Genomic DNA, 22,066 nt, shown 5'->3' with positions numbered 1-22,066 from the left:
GTTAAGGATTAAATGAATTTAATATTTAGTCTGAGAAAAATCGTTCAGAAAACTAAAATCAAGAAAATGAATAAAATTTAAATCAATATGCTTATAAAATTATCAAAACAATAATTAAAAATAGTGATAGTAATTGGTTTAATTAATTAGAGAATCTAGAAATTAAACATAACTCGTTATGGAAAATGGCAAATTGCCTTGCAAAGAAAAATTAGAATAGAAATGAAGATAGAACCTAATAAATTACAAGCAATTTTTTAAAAGTTCCTTCTTTAACTGAAAATCTGGAGGGCGATGAAACTGAGCGGATCGATAACAGAACCTATAATTAAGTCAAGTATAAAATCATGGGTATGGATTGACTTGATCCAGTCTCGCTCGTGAAGATTAAAACGGCAGTTTTAAGAACAAACTCTAAGAAAGCGCCGGGCCTCGTTAATATACAGAATATCATATTAATAAACTTACCTAAAAAAGCATTTGTAAAGCAAACATACGTTCTTTATGCTTGTTTTGTTTATTCATATTTTCATTTGTGCTGGATAAACGAAAGGAAGGACTCATTTATAAATTACACAATCTCAAATTTCCATATTATACTCTCAAAATTTTTCAAAGTTAAAAAAAAAGATTTTTTGTTGTCACTGACAATAAAGTAACCTGAAATAAAAGGAAAATAGTCCCTCGAGTACCGCAGGGCTCCATCCTAGACTCATTGCCTATTACCCTTTTACAAGTATTATCTCAAAAAATGAGGAAGTTAAGGTAGTTGAATTTTTTGAGTCGCTATACGAAGCTAAGTGCTGAATTAGCTTAGCAATTGAGAAACTACCAAAATTCTTAGATATCCTCCTAGAATAATATCATAGGTGGAACTTAAAATTAAATTAAAGGAAAACCGAATTCATTATATTTAAAATCAAAATCATAAAGGATTATGTTATGAAATTTTTATTGACCAATAATGAAGTTGTGACGAAAATTCGTGGAACTTATTGAAGATTTAACCTATATCGCAAACTAAGTTACAGAGTACATATCAGCTGAGTAAAAAAGGTTTTAGCATAACAGGAATATTAAACTGTCTGTTATGTAGGAGAATTATTATGACTATTAAAAATAAGTTTATGTTTTATAAGGCGATGTAATCGAATAATAGTTCAGGCGAAACCAAATAATATAAATATAGATATACATAAGATTTATAACAATACAACTAAACCAAGATGAGGAACTTAAAAATGAATTTATAGTTCACAAGAGCGAGAGTGATATGCCATTCAAACTGACTCACAGTATGCCCTACCAAATATTTTAATAGGAGAGCCTCAGCATTAACTCTAGTTGTTTTATTAAAACGTTTCATCTCGAATATAATTATGACTATTGTTCAGGAGGGGGTGATCGGGATTTGAAATCGATATTCCCCTCACCTGGAGGCTTGTTTTTTTATTTGGGGTACCCTCTGTCACATGAGAGAAAAGTACAAATTAGTTTAAGTAGTTTAAATCTGTGATATTATTATTGAGGAAATAACAGAAAGTAATGATTTTTTCACATAAATTTTTTACTCCAAAATAAAAAATTTTAATTTAAAGACTAAAGTGTTCCTGATCCTAACAAGCTCTAAAGATACCTGCTCTTTGTACGGTATAACCCAGGTTCACTATGGTAAGCCTTGTAAACTCAGTGACTCTGTTCGCAACTATCCATCAATTTCTGGTGTGCTGACATTTTGTCTTTATTTAAGTAATAGTGATGATATTGTTTAGCCTAGTCCCTTCATGTATCATTCTCCTAGATGACGTTGCACGTTGTCAATATGGAAGGGCACTCATCTTTTTTACTTATTTATGTCAAAATTTCATTTTCTTGTCTTCGCCTTTTTAAGTAGGTGTTAGTGGCGCATCCGCTCAGTGGATTTGAGACCGTCTTAGAAAACGAAGAATTTTGACATCCACCGGTAAAATCACTACTAAATTCGCCTCCTACCGAACAATGACCGGTTTATGTATAAATACAGAGAAATATATACATATATATATACTTAGAGAGAGAGCGGAGGAGGGGGAAGTGGAGAGAGAGACAGGCGTCAAATAAATAACATAACAATGAATGTCTTTACAATGTACACTCTGAGAAACTTAGCCACCTGCTGAAGACCGGAGCGACAGTTCAATAATCCTGGATATAAGTTCAAGTTATAAGCTGTAAAAAATCTCATTTTGGGTTAAATATTTATAAGAGCCACAAAGATGAATGAAACTAATTAAAAATAAGAGAATAAGCAATGGAGGTATTGCAGAGTTTAATTTAATGATGAAAAGTCAGCGAAAATTGTTGGGGCACCAAGGGATACCGAACATAAATACTTCGTTAAATTATGAATTTTTTTTATCATACACCCTGTCTTCATTTATGTTACTATGGTATCGAAATGACTAACTTTTATAGTCAAATGAGAACCTACAGAAACCGGATGTGCGAATAGATTTCCAAAATAAGATAATCGAAAGCATAGATAGGGCAACATGGGAGGACCATATAAAATACAAAGATATAGAGGGCGCCTGGACAATGTTACGGGATATCCTTGTTTGATGTACGATCGAAGTGTGTGGTACCGCAGTTGTAGGAAGAATGTCTGATGATGCGTGGTGGAATGATGCAATTCAGACTGCCCGAAAAACCGAAGAGAGAAGCGTACAAGAGAACTTTGCACATCATACTTCTTAGCAATGAGGAAAGAAATATACGTAGCAATGGTTATAGACGCGAAAACAAAATACTCAAACGATTAGTTAAGGGACGTAAAGATACAATTAGAGCAGAAGAAGAGATGAAAATATAAAACGACTTTGAAGGAAGCAGGAAGCTACTTTATAAAAAAATGAAAGGAAAAAAAAGTACAGAATTTGTCAACATGAGAAATAGTAGGCGGGAAATGGTTTATCATGCAGACGGAATACTAGAGGCTTTCAGATACTATTTTAGTAGACAATTCGGAGATGAAGCTATAGGACACCACAACTGCGATGTTGAACACGATGCGATAGAAAACTCAATTGAGAAAGTCTGCGTCACTGAGGTTAGGGATATACTTAAGAACTTTAAAAACGGTCAGGTTGCCGGGGTAGACGGCATTAACGCTGAAATGCTTAAACACGGTAGCGCGTGCATACCACATAGACTGTGCGAATTGATAAATTCATGTTTCGAGATGGGAGACGTACTAGACGATTGGATAAAAGCGATTATCGTACCAATATACAAGAGAAAGGGAGATAAAAGCGACTGTAATAATTACAGAGGGATTAGCTTATTAAGCACCGTAAGTAAAATATATTCAAAAATACTTATTCGTAGGGTAATGAAAATAACAGAAGCAAAGATTTGGGAAGTCCCAAGTGGGCTTATGCCAGGAAGGTCATGTACGGATCAAATATTTAGCTAAATGCAAATAACAGAAAAAAGTTTGAGAGTAGGGAAAAAAGTTTTCTGTGCATTTGTTGACTTAGAAAAAGCTTTTGACAAGGTATATAGAAGTAAACTTTGGGAAGTCCTGAAAGAGTATGGAGTCAATGGATGGCTCCTACAAGCTATAAAAACAATATATACAGGTAGCGAAGCGAGTGTAAAAGTGAATGGGAAACTGAGTAACTGTTTCGATATTATTCAAGAAGTTAGACAAGGATGCGTTATGCCTTCATGGTTATTTATATTATTTATGGACAAGTGTTTAAGAATGGCTCTGTTCGAAGTAGAGGATGTGGGTCTCAAAACAGTAAGGGTACGTGGGTTAGCGTTCTCAAATGATAAGGTTGTTATGGCAGAGTCAATCGAAGACTTACAAAGAATGTTGAATAAACTAGATGCAAGCATGAAGAGCATGGGCCTCAAAATTAACGCAAATAAAACAAAAACTATGGTGTTCGAAGGAAACAGTGAGAAAAAACTATGCAATATTTTATTAAATGATGAAAGAAGGTTATTGGTAGAGCAGGACCCCCTATACAGAAGTAAAAATATATCAAATAAAGCTAAAATGGCAATACATAATTCTGTATTTTTACCGACTGTACTATACGGTAGCGAGACATGGACTCATCAAGAAAAAAGATAAGAGTAAAATTAACGCAATTGACATGCGATTCATGCGCATAATATGCTGGAAAATCCTGATGAACAAAGTAAATAACGAGATAATTCTAAAAGAATGTGGTGCAGAAGATACGCTAGTAGACACATGGGAAAGAAATCGGTTAAGATGGTTAGGACACGTTGAGAGAATGCCAAATGAACGACTAACGAAACAAGTGTATCAAGGTAAAGTAAATGGCAACATGCCCAGAGGTAGACCGCGGAAAGAATGGTTAGAATGTGTGAATAAGATCCTAGTTAGAAGAGACATAAGAAGTCACAGAAACACGAGAGCCTGCATGAAAAAATGCATGGACATAAAAGAAGGACCCAAGTGGGGAACCTGACATGACGACTTCGTGAAGTTCTTCGCTTGGGGTGATTGCTAGAGAGATTGATCAGCAACCTGGGTCGGAGCAGTGTTGCGGAACAAACGTGTTATTTACTTAAATAACACGAGAATCCTGGATCAATCTGAAAATTCTCTATCCCTTCCACACACTACTCCTTTCCCCTACCCAATGAGTCACGCCTACCTTGAAAGGGAAATGGCTTAATGGTGAACAAATAACAGAAATTTCGTTTCCAAAACAATACGTGCGGTTATATCTCTTGACATCAGTTTTTGTTCCAAAATTTTGACCCGGAAAAAGTAAATAAGTTGCTCATTTTTCCCGCGTTATCAGAAGTTTCTTATTTTGCACAAATAATATACAACTATGTTGGGAAAAAAACCTATCGGCATAATCCAAAAATAGTATGACAAAATGCGATAAATGAGTAGAAAACAGCAAACTCAATTATCTCAAAGGTGAAGACATATTGCAATTCTTTTGATACTTTGTATAAAAAATATAAAAAAAGAGACAAAAAGTTTTAAAAATATATATCCCTGTTTTTACCAGGGAATAACAAGAAGAGCAAAGCGAATAAGGCATTACATCAAAATATTATTTTTTTTTAAAATTCTCCTTGTTTTTCTTGTTGTAGAATATTTAAAAATTCCTAATTGGAGTATTCACTCGCTTTAATATATTTTCCTTAACATATTCACTATGCTCGGCTTCCACTACAGCATTGTGCACTATGATAAAAAATTGATATTAGCATATGAACTTGCAAATAACTATTAAACAAAAGCTGATATTGAAAAACGGAGCCCTGATTTAAATTCAGCACAATAGCAACTTCGGAAATTATGTGTTTCAATCCACAGAGACATAGCTGATATTTTGTTGACCAATTTATAATTAAGTTATGAAGATGTTCTCTGCATGAACTAATGAACACGTTATCAACAGAGAAATTAAAATAAATTTAATGTTTAGAGCCTTATATATGCTCCAGCTAGACCCGCTCCGAAATAACTATTTTACCATTTTTATCGCATGATAATATATAGGTACAAAGCTTTATGAATCCGATTAAACATTTTTCAGTTTATAAAATAAATTTTAACAAGCTATGAAATTCAACCATGTGAATAATTCAGTCGGGACAAAACAAAAAATGTCACCATGATCTAATAATTTTCGTAATTTTACTCGAGTAGACTGGCTTCCTTACACAATGGCGTGTCCATTGTATGTTGGGTCGAGGGAACTGCAGATGTAACTGTTAGTTTCATCGACTAGACCACCGACCACTATGAATCACCGGAGCAGAAATCATGAGAGCGGAAATCTGTCTACAGTTCTGGGTCGCCGGTGCAACCTGGTGACATTGCTGTACTGAATTTTCGGCCAGTCCATTTATTACTGAAGACGGCCAATTGGCTTTCCTTAATTGAATTACGTCAACTCTTAATATATTGTTGTTTGAAATCATTTCCAGAGATATTATCCTGGATAACCCATTAATATAATAAATATTAACAATCAAGATTCGCGAAAACAAAACTACCCGTAGTAGGAGAGGCCGGAACAAAATTATAATAATGGTTAAGTCACCCATTTTTTTATGTTATATTACATAGAGGGTGAAAGTTAACTGCTTAAAATAATTCCTTACTTAAGATATTTTACGGCTGTAAATCACTGAAAAACAAAAGTTAAACTATTTGGTAGAAAATTCAACCATTTGATCAACTGATGGGCCACATTTTAAAAAATATTTTGTTTAGTTGAAGATTCATTTTTCTATTTAACAATTTAAAAATGTATAAATATTGCTGAATAGTTGTATATTATGTAAAAAATCTTCTCAATTAGAAGTTTATCTATTTGGACAAAAATTGATGTATCTTGTGAAAATTCAATTTTTTGTTGTTTTAGGAAATCAATTTTTTGTTAAAAGAGCACCTGCTCGCTTCAAAATTATTCTGATTGGGTTAAAGATTCAACTCTTTTGTGGCGAGTTAGTATTTTTGGCTTGAAAATTTAAGATTTTGAATCAAAAGTTTTTTTCATTATTAGCTGAAAAATCTTTCTTGGTTAAAGATTCAATTCTGTTGAGAATTTTTATACTTCATTTGAAAATGTATATTTCTTCGTAGAAATCTCATCTTATTGATAGGTTGTAACGTTCGATTACGATTTAATAAAATTAATTAGAAACGAAACAGTTTTATTGACAGTTTATTAAGAAATTCAAATTTTGGAGCCTCAAGCACTTTCAAATACGCCTTTAGAATTTATTGGAATGATTTCATGCATTTTTTCAAAATTACTCGATTTCAGATTTGTCCATTTGTTTTGTTTTCTGTCACTAACAAGATTCTGAGAAAATTATTTTACAGTATTTCAGTGATTATTATTATTATTGAAAAGTATTTTCAATTATTTATATGCTTTTTATAAATTTAGAAATTCTTTGTTTAAAAATTAGAAAAAGGTTTCTGTTATTTTTACAGTAATAAATATAAATTTTCTTGTGTAAACAAAAAAGATTCATCTTTCGCTCGCAAGTTGAAGCGCACCTCGGGCGCGCGACTTTTGTTTTTCGCGCTTTGTGCTCGATAATGTGTTTATCTCGCGCTCGCTAATGTATTTACCTCGCGCTACGAACTTCAACTTTGCATATTTCCCACACTTGTGCACAGAATTTTTAAAACTACAGGTCAAAGCATCGACAATAGTAATTCGGTGATTGTGAATTCTCTTTTGTTAAACCTCCTTCGGCTTTAACGAACAAATTCTTATCACGTATCTCGTACTTCGCCCTCGAAGTTTTCCCTCAAATTGTAGATCACTTCCATACATTATTACAATTCATAACATGCATTATGATTAAAACACACGTAGTTTAATTGTCTCGTTTAAAAAAATGCACGTTCTTTAAAAAACTGTTGCTATTAAACATTTTATTTCAACTTCTGCCGTTTTTTCAAAAATTGAATTTGCTCATTTCCAAATTTATTTTTACGATTCAAACGTTATACATGCAGTCTACACAGCAGCCTTACTGTTTTTTAAACTTCCTAATTATATCCCTATCTTCAGTGATATAGACTTTCTCAATTATCTTCGATCGCATTTGTTCTATAGTTAAAACAATAGTCCCACGATACTTCGAATAATGAGGGGGGGGGGGGGGGGGGGGGGGGGGGGGGGGGGGGGGGTAGTTTCAACCGAGAGCCATAGGTGGTTGATGTTTTATGCTGAGAAACCATTGAGACTCTTTGAAATACTGTCAGATATTTGAATGAAAAATATAATTTTTCATTTTCCATGCAAACATTTTCTTCTTTTGACTATTTTTTATCGTGCGTTATCAGGCTCAAAATGTTTATTTTCGTGTTTTTTAGAATTTTGTTTATGCATAACTCTGTTAATTTTTGGTTTTATTGAAAAAGGTAATGTAGATAAATTGTTCGTCTTTTTAAATACAATGACTATCTATACAGAACAGTTTTGAATCTTGACAAAAAGTGGTTTCAAAAATATTCAAAATGCGCTCACTTTTTGAATTTTTGTCCAAAATGGCTGGCTAATGGACTTGACCTTTATTTTAAGATACCAAACGAGAATCCAATCTGCCAATCCTTTCGAAAGTAATCGTGCTACCAAACTAAAAGATACAAACACACTAACAAACGAACATAGACACAAATAAAATACCTTCTCTGATGAGAATGTAATAGTTGTAAAAGCAATTTATTGATTTTCCAGTTTATCAATGATTCAAGTTAATAAAAAAAAATTTTTTTTCAAAAATTCTGTTTAAATTCCATTCATATGGGAAAACTTCTATTTTATCAGAAAAATGTTAAAACACAAAGGTAACACCACTGCTGTCATGAAGTTATTAATGTATTAATTAATTAATTTATTCATTAGTGATTAATCTAGTTATTCCCATTAATGTATGTCACACATTAAATCCTGAAATAGTGGATAATTTTACCCTGACTCTAATAAAATAGCGAAAAAGTCGTTTTTTTTAATTTAGAAACTTCAAAATCAATTAGGGAGGGTAAAAAATATTTTAACGGAATTAGCGCTATACAGGTGTAAATCGGCTTGCTTTGAACTATTTTTATTGATAAGTTGAACCTAAAAAAAAAGTTTGCTTTTCAAATTTAAAGAAGTCCTAGGCGGAAAAATGATATAGTTTATGTATAGTGTGAAGTATTATATACAATGTTCATTTGCTTTATTTAAACAATGTATCAAACAAATGAATATTTCATACAATACTTCACACTATGTATAAACTATACATAATATTTTCGCCTGGGGTGCTTCGTTTATTTTTTATTTTTAGTTATATCTACGATGCAGACAGAAGGTTTTTTTATGAAACTTTAGTAGAGTGTTTTGGACTCCCAAAAGAAAGTTTTTATTGCTATTAGAACTTCGCGCAAACAACTTTTTTTTATATGCTCTAATCTACAGTATTGTTCAAACATTGTTTGCAGTTTTCACATAATTTTAGTCTAGATAACCGATTCCCTAATCTTCTCATGCATTCTCGGAACTTTTCTGAACTCAGCAGGCGAGATGTGAACTCCGAGATGTGGTAGCGGGTAGACTCCACTGATGTAACGTGAGCTCGCTGCAGGCATAAACTAAATTCATTAAACCCAGCGTAAACTCAGTATTAATTTTATTTAATAAATAATTCATAAGAAATCGTTTGAAATTATATGAGATCGCTGAATACGCTCTAAAACCTTTCTGTTTGATTTCCAAGTGAATAGTCTTCAGGCTTTTCTCCTGTTTGCCTCTGAACTGCGGAAAATTGTCCCATACCCCAGAGAGACGAACGTAGAATAAAGGTTGTCTGGTTGTGTGCAGTGGGACAGATATCGAAGTGGGGTGGTAATCGTTACAAGGAAAGCCACATTTCGAGTCCGATAGTCTGCTAGAAAGTAGCATAATTTCGACTAACATGTGTCTCACAGGATTGTCGACAATGTCCCTCGTATTTGCAGAGAATAGAACTGCTGGCAAATATTCTCTCGTACATGATCAACTGGGAATTTTAGTAAGCTATATCATTCTCTGACGCGTTTCAATTTTACCTCTGCTATGCATTGACAGTTAAACTTTCCCTCGAAACGTTTCTCTTGGATCACTATTTTGTATTCGTCCTCAAGAGGTTTCCTTTAATATTTATTGCAAAAGATACTTCTTAAACTTTGTGCGCTGAGAATTCGCTGAAAAATACGTGTTCCTATATTTTCATGATAGAATAATATATACAAATCCTAAATAATACTTACCCTATTAGTTGAACATATATGAATGATTTGAATTGGAATTGCTGAAGTAAAATTTTTTAACTGAATAAAATAATTTTCTGAAAAAATCCTAAAATAACAGTTTTTTTAGTAAACTAAAGACTGTTACACTGAATAAACAATAACACAGTTCGAAGTTATGAAAAGCTGAAGTTGAAAATGTTTTTTTGAAATTCTGTGCACTTTTTAATCGAATTCTTCAGAGAAGTCCAATAAAATATACTGAATGTACATAAAGGCTATGAAGACTTTTATCAAATAGATTTTAGCAGATGAATTCTTTTTCATTGAAATGCTTTGTGAATCAGTCGAGTGTTTAATGTTTTTCCGTCCAATATATGAAAGAAAATGAGAAATGTGAGTTTATCAAAGGTTAGATTCAGCGTTTGAATATTGTGAAAGAGCAGTATTTCCATGCGAATGGTACAGGTGCTGTGATCGAGAAAGGATGAGTTTAGATATTCCTTTTTCAAACTTTATATCGCTTACTGTATCTCCTCATTTTCCTCTATTTTATCCTCCTGTTCCCTTATCTCATCTATTTTTCCTATTTACCTGTCGCATGCTGTTATTTCATATGCCTCGCTTTCTCAGGAATCATCATTTTCATTTTAGCAAGTGTCATTTAAAACTTATTATTTTAATTCTCAATCACTTCGTTACATCGACTTTTCATGAACTGCGTCACTAATAAGACCACTCTCCTTCCTTTTAAGTCAACATTTTTAACCAATTCAACCTTTTCACCACATGATTAACTTTTCAACAAACAAAGAAGAACCTTTAATCTAGAATTTTTAACCATGAACGATGAATTTTCGATCAAGAACTTTTCTGCCAAAAATATGAACGCACAACAAAGCAGCTGAATTAAAAAACAAGGGAAAAAAGATTAAAATTCAAACAACACAATTGCGTTTTACTAAATCGTTTAATTTTAAAGCCGAAAAGTTCTAAGACAACACATTTTTTTAGAAGACAGTTTAGTTTTCAGTCTAAAAGGAAGATTTTTATAAAAACGAATGTTGAATTAAGCACTTGAAATTTTAACAAAATGAATGAATTTGTACAGAAAATAATTAAATTTTAAAACAAATAAATTGTCAACAAAGTCGTTGATTTTTTAACTAGAGTGGTGAATCCTCAAAAATGAAATCAATTTTTAACAAAGAAGTTAAACTTTCAATCAAATAGTTAAATTTTCAACAAAAAAAAAAAAAGAATAATTTTTTACCAAGAAGTTGTATTTACAAAAAAAGGATTTAATTCCTACTAAAAGAGGTACACTCTAACTAAAAAGAGAAGTTTTCAACAAAAGACTAGAATTTTCCACCAGAAATGTTTATTTTTCAATTAAATAGTGGAATTTTGAACAAGCAATAAAATTTATTTGAGATTAAACAGTTGTTGAACTTTCAAGCAAATAGACGAATTTTCAACTGAATAGTTTAATTCTCAACCTCCAAAATCTAAGTTTCAAACGAATGATCGAATATTGAAATAAAAAAGAATTAACTTCAAACATAAACAGGTGAATTTTCTACTAGAATAACTGAACCTTCAATCCGAAAAGAAGAATATAAAAAAAATAAAATTATTCACCAAACAGTTCATTTCACTAAGAAATAGTTGAAGCTTTAAGTAAAATTGATCAATTTTTAACAAAATATTTGAATTTTTAACCAAATAGTTTTAATTTTTAATTCAAAAGAGCGAAATACTTAGAAGACAGTTTAATTTTCAATTGAAAAGAACGAATTAATAGTTAAAATTACAAAAAGTTAATTATTATTTCAAGAAAGTAGTTGATCTTTAACTGCCAGTATGAATCTTAAACAAAAAAATAATAAATTCTCACAAGGAATTTCACCTTTTAGTGATGTAGAATTGAATTTTCAGAAAAAAGATGAATTCTGAAATAGTTCATATTTCAGCCAAAAAGCCTCCAATTTCACTATTATGATTGTTATTATTACATTTTTGATATTACTATTTCAACAAACAGTTGAATTTTCTACTTAAAATATAAAATTTCTACAAAAAGAGATAAATTTGTAAACTAAACCAATACATTTTCAAGAAAAGATTTTGATTTTAAACTAGGAAAGACTTTTCAGTCAAGATAAAAAAATTCAACCAATTAGTCCAATTTTTATACAGAAAAAAGGAATTCTCTAGAAAACAGTTACATTCTCAACCTGAAAATATTCATTTCTAATGAGAAAATTAATTTTCAACTACAAAGTTCATTTGAAACCAAACAGTTGAATTTTCTACGAAAAACAGAATCTTGGATCTGAAATTTTTTTTTCAAATGAGTTTTAACAAATGAGTTTCAATTTCAACCAAGTTGTTCAATTTCCAGTAAAGAAATAAATTTTCTATCAATGGAAACGAATTTACAAAATAATACATACATTTTCTTCTAATATGTTCATTTTTCAAATAAGAACGATCAAGCCTCGGCCAATGATGAAATATTTAAAGATTTAGGCCAAAAAGTTGATTTTTAGCACAAAAATGATACATTTTTTCTTCTGAAAAAGGTGAATTGTTGATAAAAAAATTATTAGTTGAATTTCCAGTCAAAAAATGGATTATTTTAATTTTCAATTAAATATTTTTTCAGAAGAATAAGACTTATTATGAATTTAAGAAAAAGACTTTGAAGTTTGACAAACTATTAAAATATTGACAATATTTTATATTAAATTTTTAGTTAACCCTGATATGTATGTTCAAAAAAAGGATAATACAATCAACAGTGGATAATCAACTATTAAGAGCAGCAATAAAAGACAAATAATTAATTTTAATCTTGATTTATTAGCACGTATAGTGTCTTAACTTTTGATAGAATTAAATGCATTATTTTACATACAATAGTATTTTTTTAATGAATACCTCTACATGTCATAATTATTTAACATTTTAACGCATCTCGTTATTTGAATATGTTGCAAGAAATATGCATTTTTTATAGAAAAATTTAATAATTTAAAAATCATGATTTTATCTTTTAGGAGCTTTTTTTAATCGGGGGAATCTTTTGATGTTGGAATAATGTCCGTAATGAGACTCGTGTATTTTGTGAGATCTCCAACACTGTCCCTTCTGTCCTTCTCCCTATGTTTAATCTCTAAATAACCTTTCTAAAAGGTTCTTTCACTAAAGCGGTTCACAAGCATAATTAATTTACATAATTTATTTCCGTTTTTCATCCCTAACATTTTGTCACTTTTTTCCATTCAGCACATTTACAACATTTCTTTCACTTAAATATATTTTCTTTTGCTCGTGACATTTATATTTCGTTGTAAATATAATTTCTGTTAAGGAAAATAAAGTAAACTTGCAGAAATTCCGATCTTTTGAAATAAATAAATATTCTTTCTCTTTTTATGTAGATATTTATTAACATTTTTCACTCATTTAGTTCTATTTATAATATTCAGATGTTCATGAATTGTTTAAAGAATTAATTTTTAGTTATTTCCTGTATTTCAGCGTATTGCCCTAGAGAAGTACACACTTTTCTCATAAATTTATAGCGTGCCTTTCTTTTTTTGATATTACGTATCATAATATTTTAGCTTTATTATTTAACAAAAAATATTTTTATTGTTATAATTAGTTTCAGTAAAATATAGGACTGATGATAATACGTTCTATTGTTTATATTTATGATGTATTTAGGCAATTATATATGCAAAAGGAATGTCATATACAGCTGCAAAACAATACTCTCCTGAAAAAAGAAAAAAACTATGGTGGGTGTTATTCTATAGAGATTGCAAGTAATCAACTACTTAAATAAGTAGGGAGCTTTCGTACTTCTTTAATTTCCAAAAAATGTTAGTATATGATGAGTTAATAAATTATAAATATTTTTCCTCCATCTTAAATTTCCATACGTGTCATAGATGGGGTGATAAATCATAATACGAAGTTTAAGATAAAGTGAATCCTAACGATCGGTCTTCACTGAATAATTCTCGGATAAGCTTTCTACGTGCAGAGAAAATGAAGTCGCCTTTGCATTTGCACGACCTCATTATTACTTCTGACCCTCTAAAACGATTTATTTTAATCAATTTCTAATAAATTTGTAATGAAACTGATATTATTTTATGCTGAGTGATTAAAATATGTACTTTGAAATGGCTCTAATTCCTCCATTATACAAATTATTGACCGTAATGTAATGTTTACATTAGAAGCCTTGGTCGCTCAGGTAAAAGCGCATCATACATTTGTGCAGAAGGACTGGGGTTCGATCCCTGAGTCGTTACTAATGCACATTTTTTATGCTTTTCTACAGGGCTTTGGTGGTTTGGAATCCACCTTAAACTGTAGCCCCCCTGAGAAGAGGCTATTTCCTCTCAAGAATTATTAAAATGGCTTTATGTTAAGCCATTTCGATCCTTACACATTAAAAATACAAGCAAAAGAACAATAACAATATATAAATTGCAATGATTGTTACCCTTTCGTTTTAAAAGTTTCTCGAAAACGAGCTTTTTTATTATTATTATGATAATAGAAAACTGTGACTAATTTCTAAATATTATTCTTTATTAAAAGAAAAAATTATTATTTTAAAACATATGCACTCTAATATGGACCAGAAAAACACATAATGTTTCGAAATTTCGTATTTCAAACATTTTCAGTATTTATATGTACAGATTTTCTTTAAAGTAGTTGTCTTGCTAAAAACAAGGTCTAAGGAAAAAAATTTTTTTAATTATTTTAACTATTGAAATAATAGGATTAATCATTTATTATGCAAAAAAGACATTATTTTTGTAGAAAAAGTTTCAGACTTAAAAGAGAAGTAATTTTTTTAACAATATTTTTTTGTGGTTACATTTTTTTACTTTCGCTTCTAATAATTTTTTTTAAATGGCTGGATTTCAATCAATCAGGACTATCATGAGAATATATAAAAAACGTTAATTATTTCCAAAATTATTGTTGCAAAATTTATTTCATCACTTCAGTATTTTTAGATGATAAATCATACTATAAAATGACTTGAAAAAAATTAATGTTTGATCAAGTTTAAATTTTTTGAAGTATCAACAAAAATGATGAATTTTTACATTTGATTAATTTGTTTGAACATGAAAAAATTTTTCAAGTCCGTTCTTGAGCCACTTCAAAATGGACAAAAAATGCAAAGTTAGCATCATTAAATTTTGGAATGTTTCTGTAAACAAAACGAGAAAATATATGTGAAATAAATGTAAAATCTGCTTGATATTTTAAACAAATTCTAACTTTATCAACAATAATTATTACAAAATATGACTTTTTATTATTATTTAGTAATAGATAGCTGCATATATAAAAAACTGGAAATAATGATTGAAAATATTTCAAAAATCTTCAACAAAATAAATTCAGATAAAGAACAAATAAAAATTCCAGGCAGAGATATAAATTTGGCGTGCTCAAATGCAGTGAAAGATATTTGAATCGATCGGTTTTGTTTTCTGCCTGCGTCTCTCTAAACGAATTTTATTCTACTGACCGCAGATTTTGCTCATTCTGCTTGCGTGTTTGAAGTCACAGTATAGCTTGTGTATTACGATTCATTTAAATATGAACGTCCCTTTCACATAAAATAAAAAATTGAATGCTGTCAGCATAAATTTTATTTATAAAATAAAAGTGCTATATTTTTACTTTGAAAATGTCCAAAATAAAATAACTTTAGATGATTCGGGAAGAGGGGTGGGTGTCAAATCTCACTATTTCTTTTTCAATCAACAAATAAGTATGATTTTGAAAAACAGATGAATTCCTAACAAAACACACATTTTTTAAACTAAATAGTTTAGTTTTAAAACAAAAAGATTATTGCTCTACCAGAAAAGATGAATTTTAAACTAAATAGTTTGAATGGTGGGTGTGAGTTTAGTCTCAATTTTATTTCAATAATTTTTAGTTCATATTTTTTTGAAAATGTTTAATTAAAGATTTGAATATTGAAATTGAAAAAAGATTAATCTTCAAACAAAAATAAAAGTAGTTGAATTTCCATGGATAAGAAATAATTTTCGGTATAAAAACTAATTTTTTATGAACGAGTTTAATTTTGTACGACATAGTTTAATTTTCTAACGAATTCTTGCATTTTTAAACCAAAAAAATAAAACATCTACAAAACAATTAAACTTTCAACCCAAGAATATGAATTATCAATAAAAAACGTGATAGCTGATATTAAAAAAATTAATTAAAAAATAAAACATAGTTGGATTTTATTAACAAAAAAGAATTTTCATCGAAATAATTAAATCCTCAACTAAAGCAGCTTAATTTTTAACTAAGCAGTTGTATTTTTATTATAAAAAAATGTATATTCTTCTGAGAAAGACGACTTTTCAACAAAATCAATAAATTTGTAACCAATCAGTATAATTCATTATTTTCAAATCCTTTTAAAATTAAATGAATTAAGTTTATTACATAAACATCCATAAAAATACCTTAAATCTTGTAACATTCTTTTAAACAGATTTGACAGATTTGACAGATTTGACAGATTTGAAACTGCTAGAAAATTCTTTAATAATACTTGAAATCCTTTAAATTTCTTAAAACTATTTGTAGTTTGCTAAAATATCTTAATATCTTTAATATCATGTAAACTCTTTGAAATAATTGGAAGTCCTAGAAAATCTTTTAAATCTTGTAAAATTCTTGGAAATTTCACCAAATCTTTAAAAATGCCATAAAATTCTATGGAATTTCTTGAAATTGTTTACATCTCTCGAAATTTTTGGTCATCTGTTAAAATAGCGTAATATCCTGAAAATTCCTTAATTAATTGGGAAAGGTTAGAGGTCCTATATAATACAAACCTTAAATCTAGTGAAATTCTTTGAAATCGTTTTAAACCTTTGACACTTATGCAAAAATTTGGACACTTCTTTAATTTTTCAAATCGCGTAACATTTTCTGAAATCTTTTAAAATAGTGTAATTTAAAAAAATTCCCATTAAATACTATGAAATAAATAAATGTCGTGAAAATCCCTTATATCTTTTGAAGTCTTTAAAAATTCCTTGATATTTTTTGCAATTATACAAAATCTTTAACCTTTCTTGATATTATTGATATCTATTTAAATTCTTAGGAATCTACGTTAAAAAACCCTAATATATTGAAAGTCCGGTAACTCTTTTTAAATTATTAGAGGTCCTATAAAATACCTCAAATTGTATAAAATTATTTGAAATCGATTGACCTCTTTGGCAATCATACGAAATTTGTTGTCATTTCTATACTGAATTTCCTATAAAATTTGTTCGCGAGGCTATAGCGGTTATAACAGTCACAGAAAAAACTAAGAATAAAATTTGTTGCAGGAAATTTTTTAGAGCGATAAAGTTTTGTTTGGCCAAATTCGCGTCTTTAAAAAAACATGTGTGTGTCATAGAAAAACAAAAGAAAGTTTAACCGATGTTTGTGTAAAGTTTATCCTGTGAAGTTAATTTTTATTGCAGAGAATGTTTCGTCGAGAATCGATGTAAAGTTTATCTTCTGTTTTTTTCTGTGGTGAGTTTGTAACTTTTGAATAGTTTTCAAATTCTGGAAAAGCGGTTACAATAAAAAAAGGACTTCGAACCAAATGCGCAGCAAATGACTTTGTGGAAATTTCTAAAAACTTTTTTTTTGTATTTTCGAACCTGCAGATCAAAAATTCGAAAGAAAAAACGGAGAATAATGGACCGGTCAAAGTTTCAATTTTTACATGTATTTTAATAGAAAAGTGCTTATTTTAGTGAAATTATTTTTTTCTCTTCAAAAACTCTTTGATATATTTGGCTAAAAGTTTCCCATTTTATCGATCAGACTTATAGAAAGAAAATTTTCATACCTATAAACTAGAAAGATTAATGACTTTTCGTGTATACAGCATGTTTTTAATCCAATTTACTCTTTGAAATCAGTTTCAAATAAGTAAAGGAAGGAAGCACAGTAACAATATGTATTTACATTAATTTTAAGAGATGTTTTAACATTCCTTAATTATTGAAACCAGAAAAATGGCATTCCCCGTGTTAAATAATCAAAATTAATTATCATTCTATTAACACCGCATCTTCAAAGCGAGCTTGCACCAAACTGTTCATACTTGGAAAACCTGCAAGCTCGTTGTAAATATGACATGATTATTATTAATAATATTATTATTATTATCATTTGAAACTAAGTAAAATATACTTACATCTTCACTTATAATTTCATTTTGCTTTCTTTGCAAACCAGAACATTCACTTCTGGTGTAAAAAATATTCTTGCAACTGAATGGTACTAGATGGAACAAGTTAGAGCAGGATTTGCACTGGTTGGTGCAAGCCCGTGCATATTTGAACCAGTTATTATTATTATTTATTTATGTTTTTATATATTATGAGTGTTTATATTTCAATTATTACTGCCATTATTATTGTTCAAGTTAAATTGTACTTGACTTACAGTCTTTGTTGTAATGTCATAATGAGCTTTTGCTTTAGTTTCAGATTTAAGATTTAAGATACACAGAAAATTGATCACCGTACAAAGGGCTTGCCCGTTTATATTGAATAAATAAAAAAATATATATTTTTTTTTATTGTTTCAGCTCCACCTGGAAAGCTCATTAAATTGGACTTTCGGGATTATTTTGAAATAGAGAGGTCTGAAGATTGCAAACACGACAGTCTGGAAGTACGTGACGGTGAGCATGGTTTCGCAACTCTTCTTGGAAAATTTTGCGGAAACAAATTTCCTGAAGAAATTACTTCAAAAACGAGGTTTCTCTGGCTCAGTTTTGTTAGCGATGATTCAATTGAATATCGTGGTTTTAAGGCAATTTGGTGGACCATTGATCGTCCAAGTGGTAAGTTTAATATAAATTGGATAATTATTATGTGGTAAAAAAATTATACCTTCTTTTGTTGCTATTTCTTACTAAATTTCTATTTTATTTTAATACTTCAAAAACAATCTTAAAATTTCTCAAATAATTTTTATGTATTAAAACAACGATAAATGAACGGAATTTTATTTACCAAGAAGAGTTAGGAAAAAGTCCGGAATTTAAAAAAAAATCTTGTAAAAGCCATGTAATTACTGTGAGAGGTACTTTGAATAACTGTCAAGGATAAGAAATTAAGAAAATTTTAATTTTAATTGAAAATTGTCTCATTCCATTTATAAAATATTCTACTTATCATGAAAAGCTTACAAGATTGAAATTCTGATGTTTAATTATTAATGGTGAGGAAGAATAAAAAACTCGTCAGATAAAGTTAAGGAATTTTGAAAATGAAGTTTGCGGTCATCTTCCCTGGATAAAAAACAATTTTCTGGCTGAAGAGTCGTAGTTTATTTGAAAATCTATTTCTTTGGTAGAAAATTTATTTATTTTTTGGTTTAATATCTATATTTGTAATGGAAAATTGATATATTCTGGTTGAAGGTGTATAATTTTATTTGAAAATTTATCTCTTTCCTTAAAAGTTCAACTATTCTGTTGATATTTAATGGTTCGGTTGAAAATGCAATTTGATGGTTGAAAAATTAGTTTTTTGTCAAAAATTCATATTTGCAGGTTGAACATTTAACTTTTTTTACATAAAATTTGTATTTCTTTCAAACAATTCTGCTAATGAGTTGAAGTATGAATTACTATGTTAAAAATTAATTTTTTTATTCGTTAAAGATTCACAATTTCAGTCAAAAATTGATCTCTTTGTTTGAAAATTTACTTATTTTATTAAATTTTGTATTTGCTTTTATTTTTATAATTTTTTAACCTTTTTAGGCATTAATTTCTCCATTTTTTTCAAATTCATATATTTTGTTAAAAATTTAATTATTTTGTTGCAAATTTTACTTCTTGATTGGAAAATTCAATTATTTATATTCAATTTTTATTTAATTTTTCATCTTTTTCTTGAAAATTGAACGGTTTTTACTTTAAAGTCCAACTGGTTTTGGTTAAAATTGTATCTTACTTGTTTGAAAATTCAATTTTTAATTAATTAAAAAATTGGATTATTATCTTTAAAGATCAAGTATTGTGCTAAAAAGTCATATTGATTATTAATAATTTAACTGTTTTATTGATCATTGGTCCTTTTTGACGACCAATTTATCTTCTTTAGTGCGAAGTAAATATTTTTGAATTGTCATAGTTTTAATTTATTCATAAAAATTAAAGGTATTACTTCCATACTTTCTGTATTGTATTATAAGGTATTGGTTCTCATTTTTTATAGAAATTTATCGCAGAAGTTTATTTTTCTGCACTTTTATTAATAAGGACTTTTTTCATTACTTATTGGCCCACACAACATCATCGGAAATTTTACGTGGTTTCCAATAGAAATATAGCACCTTTATTGCATTTTGCGTTAAAAGTTCAGTAACTTCGAAACCGGATAAGTTAAATAGAAAGTAATAGCCCGTAAAATTCTAACATTTTCCAGAGATCAAAACTTATTACTTTTTTTTATCACTATCCAGATTTAAAATTTCTTTTTATGCTATATCTATATGTAACATAAACTAAGAAAGAAATGATTTCAAAAACTTCAACGATCCGGTTGAACATATTAAATTGTTTTCGATAAAAGTGTAGTTACCACATATTTCTCATTAGAAAAAAATACGTGTTTTTTTGTACATTTTATTCAGAATCGTCAAAATTGAGTAAATCGAGCTGAAACTCAATATTTCTCTTCAGAATTAGACATAGAGTATGAATAAAATATTACTTTTGGAATATCACGCCTATAAGTACGTTTTATATGTCTGTTTATAGGGACAAAATGTTGACAATTTCCGAAAAAACCTCCATTTTTTGCTCATATGGGGTTTTTTCGAAACCCTATAAAACAGACTTACGGGGGTCATATTTTATAAATAATTATTTATTTGTATTTTATAGCTACTTGGAAAGCGAAATGTTGAGTTTCAACTCGATTGAACCAAAATGAACTATTTTGGATAAAATTTACAAATATTCTTTTTTTTCATAGGGTAAATATGCGTTTAACTTTACTACCTCTAAATATAATTGTTTTTAAATTGATTTATTTTTGTGTGGATTCGAAAAATTTTGCCGGCGATATTTATAAAAATTTGAGAAAAAAATGTTCAAATGCCCACATCGAAGAAAAAATAACTATTTCATTTAAAATAACGTCCAGCCCGCAAACCTTGACCGATTTGTACATGAAAAATTTGAAGAAAAAATTGTATGAACAAACTATTTTTGAAAAGTGTGTCTTCTATCATTTTGAATTTTTTTGCGTTTCATTAAAGTCATTTTTCAAGAAATTGGGTTCAAACAATATTATCATAGAAAAAATTACTCTCAAGAATACTCTTGTTAATATTATTGATCGATTTCATAAACAAATTGATAAATTACGCATTTTTCGACGAAACAATTCACCTCTTTTGATGTCAGTCCTTTTAATTGGAAACTTCATAATAATCTGAGCAACCTATATGAAAAGTTAATAAATTTTATGATTTTTTAAACAAATTAGGTAAATAAGTACATCATTCGGGAATGTTTGGACGGACAAATTAGTTTATTATAATTTCAGCAACATTTATAAAAATTCGTTACATGTTTACAAAAAACAAAAATCAATAAATCAATAAATTATTCGAGCATTTGTTGACGAAAGAATTAGATTTTTACATTGAAAGTAATTTTAATTCAGAAATCCGTGATAATTTGATCAAAATTCATAATAATTTGACAAATTTGATGATCTTTTACGCAAATTCAAGAAACAAATTCATTCCTCGGGCATCTTTGAAAGCAATTTTCTTAAATGTCAGTCCCTTTAGTTGGAAACTTTATAATAATTTCAGAAACATTTATAATAAGTTAAGAAATTTTATAACGTTTTAAAGTAAATTACATTTAGTTTATTACAGTTGTTTATTATATTAAACACAATATTCTCAGCGAAAATTTTTCAACGATAATACTGTTTTCAACTAAACTTCTTGAAATATAACTTTAAAAAAGCGTTAAATTATTCATTATTATTACTATAATTAATAATTAATAAAATAATTATTATTTTCCGAACATCGTGAAAGCGAAATAGAAAACTTGAAATTTTTTCGTCATATTTGTTTATTTATAAAAAAACTTAAAAAACTCAATCAAAAATCCGAGTTAAGTACTCTTCATTTAAATAAATAATTAAATAAATA

At 28.9% G+C, this 22,066-nt stretch overlaps 1 protein-coding gene across 1 annotated transcript in view; it reads left to right on the top strand.

The window, feature by feature from the left end:
* LOC117178493 overlaps window positions 1-22,066 on the top strand; it is a 455,271-nt gene that overhangs the window by 327,398 nt on the left and 105,807 nt on the right. The window contains exon 4 of the mRNA XM_033369920.1: window positions 18,462-18,719. Coding sequence (XP_033225811.1) covers window positions 18,462-18,719 — 258 coding nt within the window. The remainder of the gene's footprint in view (window positions 1-18,461; window positions 18,720-22,066) is intronic.

Source organism: Belonocnema kinseyi, chromosome 8 (assembly GCF_010883055.1).
Source record: "Belonocnema kinseyi isolate 2016_QV_RU_SX_M_011 chromosome 8, B_treatae_v1, whole genome shotgun sequence".
Classification (NCBI taxonomy): Eukaryota; Metazoa; Arthropoda; class Insecta; order Hymenoptera; family Cynipidae; genus Belonocnema; species Belonocnema kinseyi.
This window is presented reverse-complemented; position numbering and strand designations above follow the sequence as displayed.